At 42.0% G+C, this 21,233-nt stretch overlaps 1 protein-coding gene across 1 annotated transcript in view; it reads left to right on the forward strand.

Annotated features, from left to right (window-relative positions):
• Positions 1 to 21,233, forward strand: part of nphp4 (nephronophthisis 4) — a 332,049-nt gene that overhangs the window by 176,643 nt on the left and 134,173 nt on the right. Inside the window, 1 exon segment of the mRNA XM_083769763.1 lies at positions 17,648 to 17,700. Coding sequence (XP_083625889.1) covers positions 17,648 to 17,700 — 53 coding nt within the window.

Genomic DNA, 21,233 nt, shown 5'->3' on the forward strand with positions numbered 1-21,233 from the left:
TTCTCTTATGGGGGTCCTTGGCATATATTTTCAAATGGGGGTCCGTGGGCTAATGAGTACCATTTTGGGGGTCCTTGACATGAAAGAGTTTGGGAACCGCAGGCTTAATGTGTAGCCTCAGCCCCATATGCAAATGTTATGTAATTCAGTGCTTTCCAGGAAAAGTTTCACGCTTTCATGTTTCCCCATGCACACAAATAAAGAGAAGGGTCCTTTACAGGTTGATTTTCTAAGAACAGAGGAAGTGGTGCTTCAAGTGATGTTTTCAACGCTCATGTTTGCTTTTGAAAGCAGCTTAAACATTCTTTATTTTCCTGACCTGAGAATGATGTCCTTTCCATCATTCTCAGGTCAGGAAAATAAAGAATGTTTAAGCTGCTTTCAAAAGCAAACATGAGCGTTGAAAACATCACTTGAAGCACCACTTCCTTTGTTCTTAGAAGATCAACCTGGAAAGTACTTTACTTGTTTATTTCCAATAATCTCACTTCGACTCCACTACATTTCAGAGCCAAATATTGTACTTTTACTCCACTACAATTATTGGAAAACTTTAGTTACTAGTTACTTTGATTATTATTACAAAACATACATTTCATACACTTCAGCACTATACTACGCATTGAGCTTGTAGATCTGCTATTTTTAAAAGATTTATGCATTTGAAAACGTGAAATGGGACATTATGCATAAATTTGTACTTTTACTTTTGGCTTTTTCGATGCCAATACTTTTGTACTTTTACTGAGTGTTTCTACATTCTGCAGCATTGAATACTTTTCATCAAGTAAGAAAAAAAAAAAAAAACGTAAACTGTAAAGTGCTCTGTGCTCCAAACAGCCACAGTAACACCCAGAAGGAAAGCTCCTAGAGTTCTAAACAACATCCATCAAACCCCATGCAGACCACCGGGCGTCCTCTGCACCTCCGCTAGTGTTATCTCTATAGTACCACCTGCTTCCCTGCATGATTAGCATGCTGCTGATTGGGGTCTGGGGGGGGGGGGGGACCTTGACTGACTGCTATGGCCCCCTTGATCTTGAGCAAGCTTGACATTGTTATCTTAAGCTATAGCTTCGTTTTCACAATTTTTTGATTTAGTCTTGTCTTTTGAATAACACACTATTTAGTCTAATTTAGTCTTCTGAGAAACCTTAGTCTACTTAGTTTTAGTCTTAATGCGATAATTTTGCCAGAAAAGATTTAGTCTGTCTTTTGAATAACACACTATTTTGTCTTAATCCCTAACCACACCAGAGGGTCACCATGCAACATGAAACTACTTGCAACATGCAATTCCTTGCAACATGCAACTACTTGCAACATGCAACTACTTGCAACATGCAACTCCTTGCAACATGCAACTACTTGCAACATGCAACTCCTTGCAACATGCAACTACTTGCAACATGCAACTCCTTGCAACATGCAACTCCTTGCAACATGCAACTCCTTGCAACATGCAACTACTTGCGACCACTTGCAACCATTATTCCCAATGGTATGTTGCAGGGAGTTGCATTGGTGTGGTTTGTTTTGTTGTAGCGGTGTGGTTTGTTTTGTTGCAAGGAGTTGCAGTGGTGTGGTTTGGAACTTAGTCCTATTTAGTCCTTAGTCCTTAGTCTTTTAGTAGTCTATAGTCAGCAAAATGAACACTGTGTAAACAAAGCCATCCAGAGTATTTACGGCGCGTTGCTGCAACAGCAGTGACATTATGGTATTCCCCCAACCCTCATAAAGCCATAGCTCTGTTATTGGCCTGGGTTTTGCTCATAAAAAATATATATTTTATAACTGTGTGCACACCACAGTATCACTGTAGTGAAAGTTATATAGTCTTAATATTCTTCTTCTTCTTAATACTCTGCTGCTGTGATGGAAGGTCTCTCACATGGGGGCCGTCAAGTGGCTTTCTTAGTGAAATAGAGTTTTGAATCACACACTCTCAGAACCAACCTATAGGCCCACAGCGGTGTTGTAAAAACACATTTCAATAGAAATTGGCTAGGGCGGAACTCTCCTTTAACTTATCTTTCTAACAAAATAGACAATTGCGCCCGCACACTGCAGATCTGCTCGGTACAAGAGAACAAATTTAAAGTTTTGTACCCTACGGACCTTAACACAAAAAATGCTGGAAACGTATCCATACGCTTTATTAATATCGAACGCCGTACGCGCGAAGCGTATGTATACGTTTTATACGTTTTTTTATTGCTTACTGTACATCAACGTCCTATGCTCCAGGACACCGAGGAAAATAACAGCGATCGTCTCCAGGAAGCTCCAATATGTGATCCGGGAGTAAAAAGCCCCTCCCTCCTGAAAAGAGGTCTGTCTGTGGCGAAGACGCTCCCTCCTCCAATGCCTCCATTACACGTATGGGTCTGCACGGCAACGGCATAGACCAACGCAGATGTCAGGGCATCTAAAATGGAGTTACCCATACTCTAGTATTAGTCTAGTGTCTGTGAATACACTCGATTCCCCCTCCCCTCCTGTTTCTACATGGTTTCTCCCGAGGAATCTTTGTGGGGGGAGTCTGAGTCTCTTCTGCCCGGATTGCATTGCAGTTTGAGTTCCCTGGCCCCAGGCCACACTGCGCCTTGTAATCGCCTTGCACCGCGCTCTCATTCTCGGAAAAAGATATAACGCAGTCGTGTCGATTTGCCCTCTGCCAGTATATAAACCAAGAATAATCTTCAACGATCGCCATTTCATAACGTTTTCAACACGCACACGGCACACGCCATGATCAACTAACTGCCTGGCTACGTCTTCAGTCTTCACCAGCCATCGCTATCCGTTGTGTGGATCGCCATCGCGTCTTCACTTTGTTTGTTTGGGCAAGAAGCACGATCAGCGATGGAAAAGAGCTTTATATCCACGGCAGATAAGTAATGACGTATTATCGAAGGACCGCCATGATCAACTTACTGCCTACGTCTTCGTCAGCCAATGCAGCCATCATCGCTATCCGTTGTGTGATTGTGGATGTAGGCTATATCCACGGTATCGAGAGAGACGCCCGGCTGTGATATAGGTCTTATCACTGCAATTATAATGAATAAAAAGGCTACAATCACACAACGGATAGCGATGGCTGCATTGGCTGGTGACAACGTAGCCTCGGTCCCAGGCAGTTAGTTGATCATGGCGGTCCCTCGATAATACGTCATTACTTATCTGCCGTGGATAAAACTCTTTTCCATCGCTGATCTCTGCTTCTTTGCCCAAACAAAGTGAAGATAGCGTTGTCCAACAAAGCAGCCAGTTATTTGATCATCTCTCTCTCCTGTGCTTCTTTCCTCAAACATGTCCAGACATGTCAACCTCAACCACTAAACTCACCGATCCAGTAACGCATCTCACCGTTATACTATCGTTCTGAAGGCAGATATAAAAATAAACATAAATAAATTATTGTCATATACATACTACACACTGAATGAAAGCCCTAATTGTCTACTTTTAGGAGGAAAACAAATACATAATATTGATCCCATGTACAGTTTGTCAGTAGGATATTGAATGCAGTTGTTCAGGTCCAACTATTATTCACAAAATAAGGCCTATAGCGACATGTACATATTATATACCGTATGAAACAGAAGACCCTCTGCTTTCATAAGAAAAAAACTAATACTGTAATAATAATAAAAATCACACCCCTGTGAAGTGAGCATTTCCTCATGAAGTTATCATAGCGAGTTATAAAGGTTTAAAGTCACAGAGATTGACAGGCAGATATAAACATAAATAAATTATTATCATATACATACTACACACTGAATGAAAGCCCTGAATGTCTACTTTTAGGAGGAAAACAAATATACAAATATATACAAATATAGTTTGTCAGTAAGATATGTTGCGCAACATTGCACTGCTCACTTCACAGGGGTGTGATTTTCATTATTATTACAGTAGAAGTATTTTTCTTATGAAAGCAGAGAGTCTTCTGTTTCATACGGTATATAGTATGTACATTTCGCTATAGGCCTTATTTTGTGAATAATAGTTCTTCTGGTCCATGCATTTTCTGAAATCCTCTCTGGTGGGCGCAAGCTGCATTCAATAGCCAATTACTGACAAACTATACATGGGACCATGTGTATTTGTTTTCCTCCTAAAAGTAGACATTCAGGGCTTTCATTCAGTGTGTAGTATGTATATGATATTATTTGTGTTCATTTTTATATCTGTCTGTCAATGTCTGTCAACTTCAACCTTCCATATCTCTGCTGTTTTTTCAAGCGAGCAGCGTGCCTTCAAAAGCAGGTTTTAGAAAAAGGTCAATATCTCCAGAATGGAAGATGGTAGAATCATAATTTTTTTTTTAAATTGAAGTGGACATGTTTGGCCTACTTTTTATTTATGCGATGTGATTCTAGCTATAAGAGGCCCCTCGCTGTGGGCCCCTAAAAAGTTCAAAAGTCCAATGTTAATCGCTTAGCACCAGCAAGCCTGAGCAAATAGAAAACTCTAGCATACAATGTGTTAATTCAGGCATGCCTTATCTTTCTTGTAAAGGAAGGAGAGCTCACACAGCTCGTAGGCTACTAGTCACGATAACACCATTTTTTTATTGAAAGACCTTGAAGGCATATTGTTTGCCGAAACTTTGGTCTTTCAATAAAAAAACTGTATTTTTGCATCGTGACCAGTACGAGCTGCTGTGTGACCTTCTTTCCTTTACAATTGTGGTCGTTCACCTCCCCAATATTGGTGTGCGCTTGTTTGTTCTGATGTCTTATCTTTCTGAACGAAAAGTGTTTGGAGTCCATTCACAGCCTGAATCGCTGTCCCTCTTTTGCCCCAGTGTCTTAAGCACTTTGAAAAATTCTCAAATAGTGGAAAAAAGCAGATCTCACATCACATTGTTTTACAACAAAGTATATATAGGGGTAAAGCGTTTATTACGTTTTTGTTTTCTACGTTTCCCAGTGTTACTGTACTGCGTGTGTGTGTGTGTGTGTGTGTGTGTGTGTGTGTGTGTGTGTGTGTGTGTGTGTGTGTGTGTGTGTGTGTGTGTGTGTGTGTGTGTGTGTGTGTGTGTGTGTGTGTGTGTGTGTGTGTGTTCCAAATGTGGAACGCACACACGCACACACACACACACACACACACACACACACACACACACACACTCTCAGGACCAACCTATACGTTATTCAAGATACAGTACTGAGTCTTTCCCAGCGGGGGAATCAATCCTCGCCGTCAAGCCATCCATTTTCATGAATCCGGGATCGACTCTCATGTCTGGAAACTAGTTTTCCAGTTTATGTGACGTTATCGTTGGTTTTGTGGCCAATGATGAGCTGAGATGAGAAAAAAATATGCAAAATATATGGTCATAGATGCTCATTAAAGAGCTTTTTAACCTGGAATATCCAGGCAATGGTGCACTAAAAAAAACACATTTTGTTCGACTAAATCAACTGTAGATTTAGTTGACTAAAATCGTATGATATTTAGTCGACTAAAACTAGGCTAACACTAAAACATTCTAGGTGACTAAAATGTGACTAAATGAAAACAATATTCAAGAGACTGTGACTAAAACTAAAATCAAAATGTGCTGCCAAAAACAACACTGGTACTGTATACTGTACAGTACAGTACAGATGCCTGCTGAAGAGTACAGTATATAAGGAACAAAGTGCAGTGGACGTACAGTCAGGGCACATTGTGACAGAGAGCTAGACAGGCCTGCTCTGTGCGTCCTGGCTGTGTGGCGTGCATACTCTGAGCAGATGGGTGCTATATGTGACCGAATACAGTGGTTTGAGACACAAGTAGGCCATGGTCATTTTGCATATTATGAAACTACATAATGTAAGCTTTCATATGATGTAATATTCATTGAAATTGGATGAAAAGAATGAAGAAGATATGACCATCTGAAACTAATTTGTTGCCTCAAGTCACCTCAGGCAACAAGGTGAAGCCATTTTCAAAAAGTAAAATAAAAAATAAAGTGTGGGAGAGAAAGTGAGATTTCAATATCACCATGGTTACCATGCACCAGCCAGTCAGCTTGTGTCATACTGTGTAACTATAACAAAATAATCACAATTCTCACTCACAGGAATTGCTTTTTGAACCTGTTAATGCAATCTGTCGGTGAGCACTTATAACATAGTTGAACAACAATAATGAGACAGACACAATTCAGAGTTTCAGAGTATTGGAATAGAATGTATTCGAATACGGAGTAGCCGTGAAGCGTTACAATGGAACACCACGTACTGACTCAACACATCTCAGTCAGACTTCAGCTTAAGTACATTATTACCCCCCCCAGGGGTAGGTGGGTCCTAACACATGCCAATGAGAGACCCCTCCACACAAGTCACAGGTCACAGAAAACAGCTTCTCACGGTTTGGTTTATGATGTCCTTAAATATACAACTCAGGTCATTCCACATTTCCTTGACATTTCCCCCATTTATTAATTTAAGAACTCATAACCCATATCCCAACTCTCTGGACGTAGAAGTAGGCGAAACGACCCTGAAATCACAATCAGGTAAAGAAAATCCTACAAGGCCCTCTTCAAAATCGTTCAGAGCAACCGCCCCGTCACACGGTTAAAACTGAACAGAGCAATCCAAACTGGCAGTCCTGTAGCTCCTTCACAGGGCTCAAGCACTGCGCATCTCATCTCAGCTCGCAGATTGGCCATCTTTGACAGAACAGCTGTACACGTCACAGCTTTCCGAAGACCATAAATTGTCACCGCACAGGTGACACATCATCATCCTTCCGAAGCACATGATCGCACATGATCCAGAGTCCAGAGCCAACAGCACTTAATCCCCCATTTAGGAACATCAGTGTGGAGACGTAGCAGACTAGACACGCATCATCATCATGTATCTGAAAAATAAAGAAAACCAGTGGTATACACAAAGAAAATACATATCAATAACCTAACTTAAACTAAACGGAGCCGGGCATAAGCATACAGGGCATTCTGTTTCCACAGGAGCAGTTACAACAAAATCCCTTTCTATTCCATCAATTTTATCAGTCCAAGTTGGGCCTGGAACTTAATGCATCAATCAACCATACTTCTCTCCCATCCAGCCTGAATAGCATACTAGGATTTCCAGAAACTATAGGCACAATAATTAGCAGGCACATTATTATCTTGTCTTATCTTTAACAAGGGTAGGCATAATAACCTCTACCAGCCTACACCCATTTGGTGTCAACCTTGATCATGTAACACAACTGTCTTCTAAACATAGAAATGTAAGTACCAAAATAAACTATTCATCCATAGACTATTCATTTATTCAATTAACCCGACTCCGCACAATAATTCTGAACTTAGGCCTTGTTATCGAAATAACATGATTCTGAAATATGACACCCCACATATTATCAATCACACTCGATACTTAGCCATGTCGCCGATCCACTTCGTCATAGGAGATGCAATTTAAGTCATTTTTTTTTTCCAAACCGACTTTCTCATCATTATGGAGCTGAAAAAAACATACTGACAAACCATTTGTGAAAACCCCTACCCTACCTAGTACTACTAATTTGAGTGTTGATGGTGGACCAAATACTTTACTAAGTATACCTTACTTTATAGACAGTTGGTTCCCGACTGCCCTCAGGAAGAGTAAGCTGCTCATTAACTCATTAGAGCCCTCTAGAGCCTTCTGTTGGGGTGCAATTAAACCCTAGGGTCTGCGTGAACTCCTTATCCTAGCTGCATCTCATTTACTGCCAGTCCACCACCTTCCAACGTGCCTACACGCATTTGTATAACTATTGCCTAAAAATACATTCTCACGTCTCACTAGTATGGCATAATTCAAACAATACCGCTGTTCAACACTAATAAATCGTATAACTACAGTAAAACATTCTGAACATCAATATGTTGCATTTTACTGACGTAATACTCACAGATTTGACTTCCAAAATCCAATGATACTTCTCTTCTGTAAACACAGCAAGATAACCATTTTGGCGCACATGCACAGAGATTAGTCATTTCATTAGTAAATCATTCCACAAACATATGAATCTGGACCGCCTCCACCTTGAACCTAAAAAGAAACCGGAAACACTCATACATTTATACAGGAAACACATTGTACTTCCATACTTTGTCTATTTCAGGGCGTCCCCTGAAACAGAACTAGCCAGACCTAAAACCGACCAGACAGGCACCATAAGCCCACAAGAAACACTGCGGACTCACTCACATTAGTCTGTGTGACTCCTATGAATAATATCTTGTAAATACATCATATAGTACTTCTATACTAGAGTGTACAACAACACCTATCTTCGGTTCCATTCCACCATCGGTGTACATGCAGCCCCTTACTGGACCTTTAGATAATTGAACAATGTGTAACTCATAACTTTTAGTAAGCCCAAGCAACTCCAGCTTGATAAACAGGTTATCATTCTCAGTCTTAATTTTAACTCATGCAGTAAATACATTTCTCAGTCTTAAATTTAACTCATGCAGCCAATACATCAATAGCAGTAATTGAATCACTATTATTTCTTGCCCTGATGAAAATAGTTACTCAAAGTTACTCTATAAATGACATCTATGATGTCAGTGTCTTTTTCTCTTCTTCCTGCTATGATGTCAGTGTCTTTTTCTCTTCTTCCTGCTCATATTCCCTATTTATTTACTTATTTAAATGACGACTGCACAGCTCATAGTTGCTCTTACTACCGTATTGAATGGTTGGGCTAGTGTAGTGAATTTAGTGGTGCTGTTCATTCAGATACAACAGTATCCTCCTTCCTAATATGTCAACACTATTGGTAAGATGCGAAAAATACTTTCCGCTGTACTGTACTTTACTTGTACTCTACTCTGACAATAAATTGAATCTCACCTCTCATCTTCTCTCATCTTCTCTGTGACACACATCCTATTTACCAATTTAAATTCACCGGCCCTGAAGACAAGAGTGTAACACAACATAGCTTCAATCAAAACCGTCCTGTATCATTACAAATACTATTTCAAATCAATTGTTATTTAACAAAACTATGCCTGCACTCACTGTACTCACATCCTAATTAATTATCTAACCAATACAATACAATGTAGAGATTGACTGATTTTACACTGTTTACATTAACTGTCCATCTTGTATTACTGCACACACATGCTAAAATGATTCAATGATCTATCACTTATCTCAATTTACAATTTACAATTTAGGCATTTAGCAGACGCTCTTAATCCAGAGCGACTTACATTAAGCAAGAACAAAAAGCAAGGGAATACATCACAAAAAAGCATTTATCATAAAAACTAAACATGCGTAAGCTAAGAAAGTAACAGTGGAATATCTATATTATTAGACTATACATATAAACTATATATATATATATATACTACTATGCTATACATATGTACTATGGCGTGCTATGACTATATACAATGCAATTATAGTGCTGTCTACATAACATGCTATAAGTCTGTATCAGATGCTATCTAAGTCTACAGAAATGCTATCTAAGGGGGTAGGGTAAGTGCTATGGGCCATGATGGAGTCTGAAAAGGTGGGTTTTCAGACTACGGCGGAAGATTGGGAGTGATGCTGCAGTTCTGACTGCAATGGGAAGTGCATTCCACAGTTTTGGAGCCAGAAGGGAGAAGAGTTTGGGACGTGTGGAGCGTTGTCCCGGCGTTTTTAGTGAGGGTACTTCCAGCTTCCCTGCGTTGGCTGATCTGAGTGCGCGGGAGGGTTTGTAGGGTTCAATCATACTTGCAAGATATGGGGGAGCCATACCTTTGGTTGCCTTGAATGCCAGCATCAGAGTTTTGTATTCTGTGCGGGCAGCGACCGGGAGCCAGTGGAGGGAGCGGAGCAGGGGGGAGACATGTGAGAATTTTGGCTGGTTGAAGACCAAGCGAGCTGCGGCATTTTGGATCAGCTGGAGAGGCTTAAGTGCACATGCTGGTAGGCCAGTAAGGAGGGAGTTACAATAGTCGAGTTTTGACAAGACTGTTGTCTGGATTAGGAGCTGGGCTGATTCCTGGGTGAGGAACGGTCTAATTCGTCGTATGTTATAGAGTGTGAACCTACAGGATCGAGTGACAGCTGTGATGTGAGCTTTGAACGAGAGCTGACTGTCCAGGACAACACCGAGGTTCCTGGCTGTTGGGACAGACGTTACCAGGGCGTTGTCTACGGAGATAGTTAGCTCCCGCATAGGGCAGGACTTAGCTGGGAAGAAGAGAAGCTCAGTCTTGTCTGGGTTCAGCTTGAGGTGATTGGAGGACATCCACTGTGAGATGTCAGCCAGGCATGCAGTGATGCGCTCTTCCACCTGAGTGGCAGAGGGGGGGAAGGATAGAAACAGTTGTGTGTCATCGGCGTAGCAGTGATAGGATATATTGTGAGCAGAGATGATAGTGCCAAGGGATTTAGTGTACAGTGAGAAAAGGAGAGGACCAAGTACAGATCCCTGTGGGACCCCAGTTTGGAGGGTTCAGGGGGATGATAACAGACCTTTCCAGGAAACCTGGTAGGTCCGGTCGGTGAGGTATGAGGAGAACCGCTTTAGTGCCGTTCCACCGATGCCTAGATCCGCTAGGGTGTCTAGGAGCAGCTGGTGGTTCACTGTGTCAAATTATCTCCACTAATTTACATTAGTATTGTAGTATCTGACAGCAGCTGATCATAGTATGTCTTACAGCTCACAACCTAAACCCTGCACTAAACTCCTGTATACAGAAGGACATGGGGGTTTTGTTGCTTTGTCCATGTCGTTATGTCATAAACATTTCAAATAGCACTAGGCCAGCTGTTAAGGTCAAAATAGGGGCACAACCATTCAAAGTTTATCAGACTAACCACCCATTTCTTTACATAGCAGCTGTAATTCACAACCCCTCCTCACTATTTTGTCAATATGCATCTGTCAATTCTTACCAACCCTCTCACCATCACTAAAGAGAGAGAAAATACAGTTTCTGCTAGCCACAAAAATCAGCAGATGACGTGGAGGAGAGAACACACCCCATAGTTCCCAAGGTCTCACAAAATCAGATGTCGAAAACATTTCTCCATGTTGTCGCAGAAGTCAGGAACAAACAGCTCTGCCTTGTATTTGAACCCTTTGCCAGCTGCATGGGGTGCCCAACCCTTCACGCAGTCACGTCTCAGTACAGTTCAGTGTCAATAAGTGTCTCAAAGTTCGGTGCAACGATCACACCTCCCACAGTGTGATCTGAAAAAATCCACCCAGTAAGCGGCCTGTAGCCTGTACCCCTCTCTCCACGGTAACGGGTCAAGAGCAGGCTTACTCTGACAGATGCAAACGTTTTGCATAACTGCAAATAACTATATTTTAAATTATCACAATTACAGCTGCTATTACCCTAATAATCATATCCTATGTGATGTATTGCCATGCTCTTTGTTCTTACCTAATGTAAGTCGCTCTGGATTAAGATAGAGCTCTAAATGCCTAAATTGCAAATTATATTCCACTTTTTTCACCAATTCAATCATCGTCACAATATTCTTATTTGCCAATCAGTGACTAGTTGTTAGCCTGTGTCAGGCCCAAGAAAAGTCCTTAAAAGCTAACATGTCATCCTCGATAAATGCAATCTCTTGTATCAGCTAGATATATACACAGTGTTCAGGCAAATTCTTCAATTTTATCTTTTACGTGCACACAAGACATAGCCTACATGATCAGGTCTCTGGCTCAAATACCACAAAACTAACTTTTCCCTTACTTTGGGACTCTACCGGTGGGGCCTTGGGGCACACTATAATCTCCAGCTCAGTGGCCTTTGGTTAGAGTGTCTTCCCTGAGACTGGGAGGTCGGGGTTCAATCCCCAGCCGGGTCATACCAAAGACTCTAAAAATGGGACCCAGTGCCTCCCTGCTTGACACTCAGCATCAAGGGTTGGATTGGGGGTAAGTCCCTGCGACATACTAGAACTAGACTAGCGTCATGTCCAGGGGGTGTACTTGTACATCAAACTGCCTCACGCTACAGAAACAGGAGATAGGCTCCTGCCCTATGGGCCTCATGGCTCGGCAAGGCTACCTACTTACTCCCTATAATCTCACTGAAAACCCTCTCAGGGTTCTTCACTAATTGCTTCCGGCATATTTTTAACATTCCTAATAACAAATGACAGTTACAAAGTAACTATTTTGGGAAGTAACCCTTTACATTCTTAATAGGGAACACACCTAGCTTTGGTCAATTTCTACAAATGGGCTTTATAATGTGGTCCACTCTACTCCTCTCCTGTCTGTAACATGAGCCGTCACACAGAGGAGAGGCGCCCTCAGAAGAGGCAAATAGACAATAAACTAATTACACGGGGTAATTATCTCACAAAACAGGCCCCAGGCTAGCATCAACACTAATTCTTACCTTCTCATTACTAATCTGACTACATTTTAAACAACATGCTTGTAGAACTTCTATTTTTTTTAACTCTTTTCTATCACTATGCACTATATCAAATGTATCATCTTAAAATCGTATTTCACTATTCACTGTCCTAATAATTTCCTTAAAAGAGAATATAGGCTATGTGTTCTATTTTACTCAAACTACATCAGGGGAGAATATCTGCTCCATTTTACTGCTTGGGGAATTTACATGCAATTTTACCAATTAATAAGAATGTTAGACCATGAGCTGATCAGAATGAGGCAATACACTATTTTAACAATAGTGATTATAGCTACCATTTTCATATCAGGTTTAACCCCACACTATAATTTATATAGTGAAGTTAATAGACGAGGCTATCGTGGTTACTATTTTACCTAAATTACTTTTTAGCTCCACGTTCTGACACATACAATGTCCACAATGCATTTAACTATTAAAAAAACAATGCCCACTACATGCTTAAGGAAATCTGTAGATTTATGCTCCTCCGACAGCTATCTGCCTAAACATGTCGCACCATGGTGTCTCAAAAACATTCCAGGGTGAGCACTGAGCAGCACCTTAACTTATTTCTAGATAACAGGCAACATGGCTCCAAAGAAATACAAATACCTATAGTATTATTATTTTTTCTCATCATACTGTGGGGGCACTGTTTCACCAGATCAAAAAAGGCACAGAGTTCAAGTTCAGAGTGCTAAACACAACGGCACTTTTATTCGTTGGTCGGTCAAAAACAACATAAATGTCCACCCGTTAGGGAATGGGCTTTGACTCAGGGGCTCTTTGTTTCATAGAGCATGGCCACAACTTAGGTCTCTTCTATAATAGGGTTTGGGGACCTTGTCCCTCAATCTTCATCAAAAGGGGGGGCTAGGGGCACTCCTGTGTCCCAGCCAGTATGCCTATTTCCCAGAGCCCAGCGATCACTTCTGTGGACAGGGTAGGTGAGCCTGGGAGGTGAGAGATCACACAGTTAGTCTTGTCATCACATTTCACTCATGACTGGAAATACTAGGAGAGGGAATAGTATATGGAACCGTCTTACCGGGTGCCGCACGCCAGCCTGTCTCTCGGGAGAGTCTGAGAGTGTGAGCACAGCAGGACAGAGCCTTTTGTAACCTGCCTGGGTGTGGTCGCGCAGCAGGTGGCTTGTTAAGGCAGACGAGGAGACGGGCTGGGATGTACCTTCCGTCCAGGACCCGCCCCCGTTGCCGTTGGCAACGCTTGACTCTGCCTGTCTCTCTGTCTCTCTCCCCGAGGTGGCTATACCGTGGCGCGCGGTCCCGGCCCGAGACGCCACAATACATATACACATTTGATCACTCTTCAGACATACAGTATGTTTTAGCACAACTTCCTATACTTTTCCCATTCCTCATCTAGAGGATTATGACACTTCATGTAGAATGGATCCATCTATATCCAGTTACGTTAATTATTATGTCCATATCTATATTCACTTTAGGCTCCAGGCTGTTAACTATTCAACATCACTTTTCACAATGACCTCTCACTCTTTTTCTCTCACTCTATCTGTCTGCCTCTCTCACAACACACACACACACACAGGCAGACCACTTCATTCAGCACTCAATCAATTGTCATGACATTTCACATCCATACATAGCGCTTCAAAATTATTTTATGCTTTTGCTAGCAAAGGGACCCATAAGGCGAGGATTATAACCTCCCTTCTTAGTAGCTACGAATTTAGGCAAGACAACTTGTCTCCCTGTTCAGGCCAACACTCACAGACATACACTACATTTAGGACAAACACACACACAGCTAGCTTTTTGGTCACACCCTTAGGCAGATGCAGGACCCTTAAGGCTGCACACCAGTTCACCTTTTATCAGACAACCGTCGACATATAGTCCCTGTTTCTGTACATACGCGCATGTTTCAGGAAAGACTTCTTCCGTCTCCCTATAGGCCTATCCTATATGTGATCACAAATCTATCACCAATACTCTAAAATTCCGAATGGCTCAACTCAGCACAAACACCAAACAGATTCCATGTACTCACGGCGAAATTGGCCAACAGCAACAGACAGCAGCGGGCCACTCCACTCTCCCCTCCTGTGGGCCGACACACCGCAGCATAGCACCGTTCAACCTTTATCATCGGTGGGAACCTCCAAAATGTTAATGCAATCTGTTGGTGAGCACTTATAACACAGTTGAACAACAATAATGAGACAGACACAATTCAGAGTTTCAGAGTATTGGAATAGAATGTATTCAAATACGGAGTAGCCGTGAAGCGACTCAACACATCTCAGTCAGACTTCAGCTTAAGTACATTATTACCCCCCCCCAGGGTTAGGTGGGTCCTAACATATGCCAATGAGAGACCCCTCCACACAAGTCACAGGTCAATCAATCAATCAATCACAGAAAACAGCTTCGCACGGTTTGGTTTATGATGTCCTTAAATATACAACTCAGGTCATTCCACATTTCCTTGACAAACCAGAAACATATTTTATTTCATTGTTATAACGTTTTATTAATAATAAAAAAGCAAGGCTGTTGCACACCTATAAGCGACGGGTGTGTATAGGAGAAGGACAGCCAAGTGCCTGACATATTAAAAAAAAACGAGCAAAAACACTCCTGCACACTGTCTTCAAATGCGGTAGAAAAGTTTAACCGCAACGTTTTCTTTTATTAAAAAAGAAGAAAAATTAATAATGTTGTAAACGTTGTAGCGGCATCTCCAGCCATCTCAGTCCTCCATACATCAGTATCACATCTTTCTTTAGGCATACTGTCTGTTGGATGCAGCCCACGGGCCACGTGGTCCATGCCCATGTACAGTATATACTGTAGGCTCCCCATAGCACAAGCTTGCTGCTGGCTGTGGCAGTAACTGGCCAGCCTCTTTTGCCTGGCTGCTAATGCTACAGTATATACACATATATAAATAACTAGAGCCGTGCCCCGTTGGGCACTGGCCTATTTGGAACGATGCAAGTTTTGGAAATGCACGCCCCACTCAGTTACAATGTCTGTGTCCCCTTTTATGGCCACTTTTTGGCCATATATGGAGTTCTTTATTTGTCAGGCGCATGCCCCAAGATGTCAGACCATCTCTGTCCCTTTATTCCTATGGGGTTCTGTGTCGGGCGTGCCTGCATTTCCCGGCTGTAGAGCACCGAGTCGGTAACGATGGAGGTTGGGGATCCATGCCCCACCCGGCTATGCAATACCCGTTGTACCCGTGTCCGAGTACCCATTCCACCCTTTTATGCCCATTGTAACGACTCACTGATTCTAGGACGGTTATTTTAAATAAGGCAAGGTGTTTAAATGCCAAAAGTTTTATTCCAGCATGGTTTGAGTGGCATACAAGTTAGTGAAAGACATTAGTGTCTTTGATGTGCTACAAAGTGCTAATACAGTGAGCAGGGCTGCAGGAACCTAAGGCAAAGAAATAATAATAGCCTATAGACGACATCCTAACAGAAACCCCTCCCGAACTGTTGTATAGCAAAAAGAAAACCTTACTGTCTGTGTACTCTTTAGCCTAATGCAAAACAAAAGTACGGAGATTTCAGTATCTGTCTCTCATTACAGCCGTACACACGTACGTACAGACAGACAGTGACTTGGTGCATTTATAGACATAAAGGTGCAAAATTCAGACTTGAATTTAAATATTCGCCAGGTCCCGCCACGCCCGTTTGCGGAGCTCGCGCAACTTCTCGTCTTTGCATTGACTTTTTATGTAATCGCGCCGCTCTAACCATCCAAGTCTGAACGCACCTTTAGATAGTTAGATATGTATACAATATCATAAAGTGCTATGTCTACATAAAATGCTATCTAAATTACACAAGATGAGCCTTTGCCTAAGGCAAGTGCTACAGGCTCTGATGGAGTCTGAAGACGTGCTTGGGAGTGAGTCTGTGGTTCTGATTGCAATGGGAAGTTCATTCCATAACATAGGCCTACTCTACCGTGCATATTGATTAAATAACTATTTAGCAAATACGTCCTGATTTCACCTCCAAGCCAGCATTGAAATAGACTGAAATTACACTGATGGCTGTCTAAAAGGCTTTGCTCATTTTCTAGCCGCCGTCTAGCATTTTGAAGCGGCATTACTGCAGAGTCTTTTTTACTTTGAAATTGTTGCAATTCAATCAACAACAAAGCAATGTAAATAAAGATTCCATTGTGTTATAGTTTCCCTGCCAGCACCTGTTCGTGTTACATTATATCTCTAACTAGGCTGTGAAATTTACAGGGTCTTCAGATATACAGCCCGTTGGGGAGAAATGACAATGTTGCTCTCTTCACCAGGAAATAATGAAAAATAATAGTTTGTATTTAGCTACAGTATGCTGTATGTGAGCAACAGAATAACAGGACATTGCATCTTTAAATGGAAGGAAATGGAGTTGGACAGGGGTTACGTGCTCAGCCCATTCCGCTCCATATGTGGAACGCCCTACCAACAGCCATTACAAAATGTGAATCCCTAGACTTCCTTCAAAACCTCTCTCAATTAAGAGCACCTATGGACAGCTGCAATGCAAAACTGGCCCCTGTAAAGGAAAAAGTCAAAGAGCTCCACCTCCACACCCCCTTTTCCACATACCGTACATGTTTTTTTATCTTGTCTTTAAAGGTATATTCAGTGATTTCACTCAAAAAACCTTAGGTTTCGTTTTTGGCTGTGGGACCCAGCCTTTCGTCCAATCAGGATAGAGAGTCAAAAACGAAACCTAAGGTTTTTTGACCCCCAGGGGTTAACTGGGGACAGGGAGGAACTCCTTATATGGCCAGCACACTCTATAGTAGGGAGGACTATCACAACAAAACAAAAAAATAAGTGATATTTGAATTAAGTGAAATCACTGAATATACCTTTAAATTTTCAGATGAATTGAAAATGGAGGACCCCAATGTGTACGAGTGCTTTTCATGGTTTCATCTTCGTAGCAGTTTTTGTATTGACCTGTTGAACTGTACCCATTCTACTGTACATACTGGGAAATAAAATGTCAATCAATCAATCAATCAATCATTCGGTGGGAATTATCAATACTAGGCTGCATGCCCCAAAGATAGTGTGTTTTGGGTAAAAAGAAAAGCAATGCAATGGTGTGCAATAGCTATTGCACAACATTTATTGTGTAGGTAATAAGTAGATTGTTAATCTTTCTAACGTCTGTGTTTTTATCGATCTTCTCCATAGGTCAGAAGCCGCCTCCTCTGGCGTCTCCCCCAGCATCACCTCAGGGACCTGGGGTAAGACTCTATGGTGTGTTTACTAGACCTGGGGTAAGACTCTGGTGTGTTTATTAGACCTGCAGGGTAAGACTCTATGGTGTGTTTATTAGACCTGGGGTAAGACTCTATGGTGTGTTTATTAGACCTGGGGTAAGACTCTATGGTGTGTTTATTAGACCTGGGGTAAGACTCTATGGTGTGTTTATTATACCTGGGGTAAGACTCTATGGTGTGTTTATTAGACCTGCAGGGTAAGACTATGGTGTGTTTATTAGACCTGGGGTAAGACTCTATGGTGTGTTTATTAGACCTGGGGTAAGACTCTATGGTGTGTTTATTAGACCTGGGGTAAGACTCTGGTGTGTTTATTAGACCTGGGGTAAGACTCTATGGTGTGTTTATTAGACCTGGGGTAAGACTCTATGGTGTGTTTATTAGACCTGGGGTAAGACTCTGGTGTGTTTATTAGACCTGGGGTAAGACTCTATGGTGTGTTTATTAGTCCTGCAGGGTAAGACTCTATGGTGTGTTTATTAGACCTGGGGTAAGACTCTATGGTGTGTTTATTAGACCTGGGGTAAGACTCTATGGTGTGTTTATTAGACCTGCAGGGTAAGACTCTATGGTGTGTTTATTAGACCTGGGGTAAGACTCTATGGTGTGTTTATTAGACCTGCAGGGTAAGACTCTATGGTGTGTTTATTAGACCTGCAGGGTAAGACTCTATGGTGTGTTTATTAGACCTGCAGGGTAAGACTCTCTGGTGTGTTTATTAGACCTGCAGGGTAAGACTCTCTGGTGTGTTTATTAGACCTGGGGTAAGACTCTCTGGTGTGTTTATTAGACCTGGGGTAAGACTCTATGGTGTGTTTATTAGACCTGGGGTAAGACTCTCTGGTGTGTTTATTAGTCCTGCAGGGTAAGACTCTCTGGTGTGTTTATTAGACCTGCAGGGTAAGACTCTCTGGTGTGTTTATTAGACCTGGGGTAAGACTCTATGGTGTGTTTATTAGACCTGGGGTAAGACTCTATGGTGTGTTTATTAGACCTGCAGGGTAAGACTCTATGGTGTGTTTATTAGACCTGCAGGGTAAGACTCTCTGGTGTGTTTATTAGACCTGCAGGGTAAGACTCTCTGGTGTGTTTATTAGACCTGGGGTAAGACTCTATGGTGTGTTTATTAGACCTGGGGTAAGACTCTATGGTGTGTTTATTAGACCTGGGGTAAGACTCTCTGGTGTGTTTATTAGACCTGGGGTAAGACTCTATCGTGTGTTTATTAGACCTGGGGTAAGACTCTATGGTGTGTTTATTAGACCTGCAGGGTAAGACTCTATGGTGTGTTTATTAGACCTGCAGGGTAAGACTCTCTGGTGTGTTTATTAGTCCTGCAGGGTAAGACTCTCTGGTGTGTTTATTAGACCTGGGGTAAGACTCTCTGGTGTGTTTATTAGACCTGGGGTAAGACTCTATGGTGTGTTTATTAGACCTGGGGTAAGACTCTCTGGTGTGTTTATTAGACCTGGGGTAAGACTCTATGGTGTGTTTATTAGACCTGGGGTAAGACTCTCTGGTGTGTTTATTAGTCCTGCAGGGTAAGACTCTCTGGTGTGTTTATTAGACCTGGGGTAAGACTCTCTGGTGTGTTTATTAGACCTGCAGGGTAAGACTCTCTGGTGTGTTTATTAGACCTGGGGTAAGACTCTATGGTGTGTTTATTAGACCTGGGGTAAGACTCTATGGTGTGTTTATTAGACCTGGGGTAAGACTCTATGGTGTGTTTATTAGACCTGGGGTAAGACTCTATGGTGTGTTTATTAGACCTGCAGGGTAAGACTCTATGGTGTGTTTATTAGACCTGCAGGGTAAGACTCTATGGTGTGTTTATTAGACCTGCAGGGTAAGACTCTATGGTGTGTTTATTAGACCTGGGGTAAGACTCTATGGTGTGTTTATTAGACCTGGGGTAAGACTCTATGGTGTGTTTATTAGTCCTGCAGGGTAAGACTCTCTGGTGTGTTTATTAGACCTGGGGTAAGACTCTATCGTGTGTTTATTAGACCTGGGGTAAGACTCTATGGTGTGTTTATTAGACCTGCAGGGTAAGACTCTATGGTGTGTTTATTAGACCTGCAGGGTAAGACTCTCTGGTGTGTTTATTAGTCCTGCAGGGTAAGACTCTCTGGTGTGTTTATTAGACCTGGGGTAAGACTCTCTGGTGTGTTTATTAGACCTGGGGTAAGACTCTATGGTGTGTTTATTAGACCTGGGGTAAGACTCTCTGGTGTGTTTATTAGACCTGGGGTAAGACTCTATGGTGTGTTTATTAGACCTGGGGTAAGACTCTCTGGTGTGTTTATTAGTCCTGCAGGGTAAGACTCTCTGGTGTGTTTATTAGACCTGGGGTAAGACTCTCTGGTGTGTTTATTAGACCTGCAGGGTAAGACTCTCTGGTGTGTTTATTAGACCTGGGGTAAGACTCTATGGTGTGTTTATTAGACCTGGGGTAAGACTCTATGGTGTGTTTATTAGACCTGGGGTAAGACTCTATGGTGTGTTTATTAGACCTGGGGTAAGACTCTATGGTGTGTTTATTAGACCTGCAGGGTAAGACTCTATGGTGTGTTTATTAGACCTGCAGGGTAAGACTCTATGGTGTGTTTATTAGACCTGCAGGGTAAGACTCTATGGTGTGTTTATTAGACCTGGGGTAAGACTCTATGGTGTGTTTATTAGTCCTGCAGGGTAAGACTCTATGGTGTGTTTATTAGACCTGGGGTAAGACTCTATGGTGTGTTTATTAGACCTGCAGGGTAAAACTCTATGGTGTGTTTATTAGACCTGGGGTAAGACTCTATGGTGTGTTTATTAGACCTGCAGGGTAAGACTCTATGGTGTGTTTATTAGACCTGGGGTAAGACTCTATGGTGTGTTTATTAGACCTGGGGTAAGACTCTATGGTGTGTTTATTAGACCTGCAGGGTAAGACTCTCTGGTGTGTTTATTAGACCTGAAGGGTAAGACTCTCTGGTGTGTTTATTAGACCTGCAGGGTAAGACTCTCTGGTGTGTTTATTAGACCTGCAGGGTAAGACTCTCTGGTGTGTATTATTTAAGACCTGAGACCACATTCTACAATATGTCTTCCAAATCCTGACAGTTTTCCTGAAAAACGTATCAGCGGTGCTCAAACGTTTTCATGTCAAAGACCCCCAGAATTATCTGTATTTGGCCGTGGACCCCTATCTGAAAATATGTTGTTCCTTCCAGACCCAGAACTTCCATGTGTGCGTCATATACAGCAATAATGGTAGGAAAAAAGGCAATCAGAACTGCTTTGAACTGGTGCAGGGAATTAAATGCCATGTGAGAATATGGTTCTGTTTGGAATTCAAAATCTGAAGGGGTTACTGAATTATTTATTTTCTAGATACATTAAGACATGCTTTATTTATTTTTACTGCTGTTACGGTCTCCAAACAAAGTATGCAAGTACAACAAGTGGCTCGAATTGGAGACCCCAACATAAAGGAAGGACATCACAAAATCCCA

Source organism: Protomyctophum parallelum, assembly GCF_964188405.1.
Source record: "Protomyctophum parallelum genome assembly, chromosome: 7".
NCBI classification, from domain to species: domain Eukaryota; kingdom Metazoa; phylum Chordata; class Actinopteri; order Myctophiformes; family Myctophidae; genus Protomyctophum; species Protomyctophum parallelum.